The sequence below is a fragment of the Lactuca sativa genome, chromosome 5, assembly GCF_002870075.4.
Source record: "Lactuca sativa cultivar Salinas chromosome 5, Lsat_Salinas_v11, whole genome shotgun sequence".
In the NCBI taxonomy this organism is placed as follows: domain Eukaryota; kingdom Viridiplantae; phylum Streptophyta; class Magnoliopsida; order Asterales; family Asteraceae; genus Lactuca; species Lactuca sativa.
This window is the reverse complement of record NC_056627.2, coordinates 201687301-201693157: the sequence shown is the minus strand read 5'-3', so window position 1 is coordinate 201693157 and position 5857 is coordinate 201687301. Positions and strand designations below refer to the sequence as shown.

The 5857-nt window shown below is 27.7% G+C and overlaps 1 protein-coding gene across 1 annotated transcript; it reads left to right on the top strand.

Moving 5' to 3' along the window:
* The first annotated feature begins 3308 nt into the window (after positions 1-3308).
* Positions 3309-5435, top strand: LOC111918647 (FCS-Like Zinc finger 14). The gene is made up of 2 exons (XM_023914281.3): positions 3309-4193; positions 4939-5435. Exons 1-2 carry the CDS (start codon positions 3652-3654, stop codon positions 5096-5098), a joined length of 702 nt encoding a protein of 233 aa, XP_023770049.1. The 5' UTR covers positions 3309-3651; the 3' UTR covers positions 5099-5435.
* Positions 5436-5857: the final 422 nt, after the last annotated feature.

Below are 5857 nucleotides of genomic sequence, written 5' to 3'. Positions count from 1 at the left end.
AAACTAGGAAACGGAAAAGTTTATTTAATATAATATTTATATTTGGTTTGTCCAAAATGCCCTTAATGAAACATTTAAAAAAAAATAGTTCTTAACATTTTTTTGTTTTCATTTTTTTCTAGTGAAATATTCTAATATTTTGTTATTCAAAAAAATATAATATATGTAATATTATGATATTCTAAAACAATATTTTTTTAATATATTTTACATTGAAATATTCTAAAAATATATATTATACATATTATACTTTTACGATGAATAAAATATTAAAAAATTTCATTAGAAAAAATTGTTCTCAGTATGTCACAAAATTTTGTCCGTTTCAAATGAACTTTTATATATATATATATATATATATATATATATATATATATATATATATATATATATATATATATATATATATATATATATATATATATATATATATATATATATATATATATATATATATATGAGAGAGAGAGAGATTGTGTTTGTGTTTGTTTCAGCAGAACAATACAATGTATCGGATGATGTAACATATATACTTTGATGTTGGGGTGAACCACTTTTGAAGCATGAAGGCAATTTGTTTATTAATGAAGATCGAGTTTTGGAGAAAGCAAGCATATATAAAGTGTTTAAACAAGGTGTCACACACTAAATATGTATTTATTAATTAATTAATTCAATAGTTGTTTAATAAGACATCATTTTCTTTTGTTTATTTTATGTTTATGACGATGTTTTTAATTAGGAGCATTTTATAAAATTATAAACTATCTGAATTATTATATCTATTTTTTGTTACCCACACACTTTTATTATAATAGAAGTGCCAAAAACAACAATATATTTTTTAAGTCTTAATATTTTAAAACAATTATGTAAACAACAGTGTTTACTTGATGGTTTTTTGATCTTCAAAACCTTTTTTTTGTTCGAACAATATTGTTTTTGTATTAGCTAGCCATAGAAAAATATAATTCGTTTCCACTAAGAAACGTCATAATACAAAAACTAATCGCATACTTTTATTGTTTGAATAATATAACATTATATATTTATTTATTTCTATTATTTTACAATCGAAATTAGTAGTAGTTGAACCAACAAAGGAAGAGGTGGGGCATGCATACAAACTTGTTGTACTACATATATATAGACCACCATACATATTAGAAATCGAAGAATAAAGGGGTGAGGAGTATGCTAACCTAACATGAAAATAACAAGGATTAATAAAGAACATGGCAGAAATGGATTTGGAATTTTACTGATCATCGTTATTAAAAGCTAAAAGTCTACAGAAAAAAAATAAAGCTAACAGTCGATGAAAATTTTCGACTTTTTTTCTAAAATATTATTTTCATAATTTTTTTATCCAAAATAATAATAATAATAATAAATAATAAATAAATAATTAAAATTATCGTTTTTTTGAAATATTTGTTAAATATTCTAGTAGAATATTAGAATATTTTATATATCTAACAAATCTAGTAGAATACTATTTAATTCTAACATTCTAAAAATTACACTATAATATTTACGGTGTAATATTCTATTAGAATATTTCACGTATTTAAAAAAACGGTTATTTTTGTTTTTTTTTTAATTTTTTTAGGTAAATAAAATGACGAAAATAATAATTAAAAAAAATCGGATTTTTTCTTTTATTTTGTATTTTAAATTATTTTTAGATTGTATGTTATGGTCTCACAAAATTAATATGGTCTTAAATGAATCTCTCTCTCTCTCTCTCTCTATATATATATATATATATATATATATATATATATATATATATATATAAAATGAGTTATATTTCACATTAAAAAAATTGTTTAAAATTATAATGTCTCCATTTGGCATTAAATAATAATGGAAAAAAGAATCTTTGTAGGCATGATTGCCAGAAATTATTATATTCTGAAAAAAACTGGAAAATGATAGAATAAAAATTTCAAAAAAAATCAACAAATGTGGAGAAGAAAACAAGGTAGACATACAGTGTGTAAAATGAGTCCTTGTACTTTAGAAATTAATAGATCAACCCCTTTAAAAATTAACAGATAGATCAACCCTTTTGATTTACTCTTCGCTTCTCACCATTAACTACCATCTAGGCAAAATAGATAAAAAAAAAAAAAAAAAAAAAAAAAAAAAAAAAAAAAACCGTCGTTGTATTTTCACTTATTATTTTTATTTTAAATACTAATACTACATAATATGCATGTCCAAATATATTTTTCGTTGAGGTTAATAAAATAGCTTACCATAAATTATCAGTTCCATATTTTAATAATAGTTATGTTACCGTTATTGTTAGTCGTTGTTTCGTTGTTAATAAACTACAAATAGCTAGATATCAAATAATTTATCTATAATAACATAGTGTAGCAAGTAAAAAAAGATGTATAGAACCATGAAGTTCAATTTACAATTCAACATCATCTTATCATATGTGAATGCAATATTGTTCCATGATAAAGATCTTAGACAACATGTTCATAACTTTTGAGAGGATACAAGCCCCACATACACAATAAGAAACTCGTAGCCCTAAAATGTGTTATGATGATCATGAGCTTGTTATAGAAAAAAGAAAAGATATCTAGTCAAATAAAACCGATCAAAGGATTATGCATTGATATTGTTCGGCAATGCATTAGGTTTGTTTGGCAAATAGTGAATAATTTAGTTCAATCATTATGAGAGTTTGTTATGATGATAGAAACTTAGGCAAGTACAATTTCTATTTCCCAAATTGCATAGGAATATTTGAAAGGTTGTTGGCCACTACTAAATAAAAAGCTTGCTACACACATGATGAAATCCTAGTGAACTGTTACTTCCATAAATATACATATTCATATGTAAATGTATACGTCAATAAATTGTACAAGCATGCTTCCAAAAGACCTTTGTAAGTTTTATTAGTAATGAACATAAAAGACATGTTCAAACTCAAAAGATAATAACAAACAAGATATTCATAACCATATGAAAACTAAAATTTTCAATGAATGAAAGTGAACATGATTCTTTTTGGGTTTTCTTAGTGGCTATTTATTATTCTCATTGGGTAACTTTTATTTATCAAGTTTGGACATTTAAGTTTTTCGTGGATTACTAAGAATATGCTATTGAAAGTATATAAAAAAGAACTCAAAGGGAGTTATTTGTATGAAGACACAAGCCCAAAGGGAGTAAGGTGGAAATTGGAATGGAAAAGAAAAAGATAAAAGAGGAGTTAACCCCTTAATTATCAACTATTTACAATATTGCCAATACGGCTTCTTTATTCTTTTTCTTTCTTCTTAAAGCACTTGAGCCTATTTCACAGATGAAGAAGCAGAGGAAGAGAGCAGGTGGCCTTCTCTCTTAAGCCATCTCTCTCTCTCTCTCTCTCTCTCTCTCTCTCTCTCTCTCTCTCTCTCTCTCTCCACCCTTCTTCTAAACCACTTTCACGAAGCTCACATATATATACGTATATATGTATGTATATATACATACTGTCAAATCTGTTCATAGTGTCAATTATCAGCTCCCTTTAAGCATCCTCCGAAACCCTTTTCTTTCTGATGATTTGTCTGATAAATTCAGCAAGTGAGGAAAGAAAAGATTGAATTTTGAAAGAACCCTGATAAAATCTTGTCAAAAATGGCGGATTTGAAGGGAAAAAAGACTAACAAGTCAAGATTATCACTAAAAACCCTACCTTTTTTCTTGTCTTCATCCAATGATCAAAACAAATCAGTAAAGAGATTTGGGGAACAAAACGGTGTCGTTGGGCTGGGAATTGTGGTCGCTTTAAACAACGAATCATCGGGTCATAATACCCAGAACCCGGTTTTCTCAGTTTCACCCAGATCCAACCCGATCCCGATATTTAGCAAGAGACCCAGTAAGGATGATGTTGAAATCGAGTTATTGGAGGAGTATACATGTGTGATATCGCATGTGGGGAATAATATGATCAAGAAAAGGGAGTATTTTGATGATGGGTTTAAGAGAAGAAGTGTTAATGGCGGTCGGACTACTAGTTATTGGGTCAGCACCACCGGTGGTGGTGGTGGAGTGTTTTGTTCTCCGTCGCCTCCGGTGGTTATTGGTGGTGGAACGATGTTTGAGGATGGGGATTTCTTGAGTTCTTGTCATCTTTGTAAGAAGAAGCTTCATGGATTGGATATCTTCATGTACAGGTATTGAATTATTCTGATTTGTGATTCTATAAAGTTGTGAATTTTGAGTTATTTGATACTTGTTTAGAACTCATTTCTTGAAGATTTTGGGTTCTATGATTAATTTGCTAAAAGTTGATGATTGTTCGAGTTCATTGTTTTTTATTATTTGTGTATTTTAAACTGGTATTCAAAATTCAAAGTAAATAATAGCTCTTGATTTAAAGATCCATAGGGACGTTTTTTTCACTGCATGATAAAGTGTTTGTTTAGAATTAATGGTTGTAAAAAATAAAAATATAAAAAGACAAAAAGTATTTTCGAAAATGTAAAGGGAAATACACGGAAAAACGAATGAGTGTCAGATTTCCAAAAAGTTAGTGGTGTACTTCGAATGCTCATTTCCATGAGAAAAGTAGCTCTTTTTGTATCAACTTAAAGAATAACAATCATCATAGATAAATACATCAAGTGCCATTTGGCCTAATGATATTTTAACAATCGTTTAGGTTGCGAAGTTTAATTCCCTATAGGCTTTGTTAGAGAATATTTTTTAAAAAAAATATATTCACGTCTTTTATATAGACAATAAGATAGATCGAGAGGGAGCAATCCCACTTTTTTTGTAAATTACATGTGAAAGACATATTCTAACATATTTTGTTATGTGGCTATGTCACCTTATCACTTGTTATGTGTAATAAACAAAGTTGTAGATACTTATAATATCCATTTGTAACTAATTATTCTTATTGTTCTTTTTTAGAGGTGAGAAAGCGTTTTGTAGTGAAGAATGTCGATACAAGCAAATCTCCATTGATGAACACAAAGAGAAGTATGCGTCGGGTGTGAGGAAACAGCCAGAATACACTGAATCTCTATGCTCCAGTCCTATGCAGCTTCCTGCTGGGATGATTGTAGCATGAAGGTTTTCGAATTATATATACATATTTTATATATAATATATATAAATATATAAATATAAATAACGAAAATGGAATATAAAATGAAATGTGGTTCGAAAACGAACCCGAATAAGTTACTTTTGTTCGGAAGAAAAGAAAAGGATAAAATGTGAATCGGGGAATCGAAGGTGAAAGAGGGGTTTTAGGGTAGTATTTGTTTTTTTGACTTGGAAGTTTTGTTTGGGATTATGTTATAGTTTGTAATCGAAGGATTGGGATTTTGGATGTACGAATACAACTAGTCATGCTCAATGTACAAGTTGTTGATGCATGAGTTAGCGTAAAGCATTTTTGCCTACTTCTAAGTTGTTTAACAACTTGTTTTGTCACTTGATGTATGTTGTTGATTATGCTTATAACCTTTTAACTGACGTGAAGTTTTTATTCGTTTAAATTTGTGGTAATATTCGACAATATATGTGGTGTGAGAACGGGATTTGTTGATACATAACTTTTATTTTATGTTGATTTTTTTTTTTTTTTTTTTTTTTTTTTTTTTTTTTTTGATATCGGTTTTTGTTGCTTTTCAGCTTCTGTTGCGTTGCGACTGAAGAGAAAAAGAGTTGCATAAACCTAGTTTTGTTTGTTTTAGATTGGTTATACTACTATTTGTTTATTCTTATTCATATTGATTATATTTAATATTTATTTTTGTTCTCATTTGTGACTAGTGAAGCACGTTATTGTTTATTTGATTATTTAACTATTCATTGCTTTTGC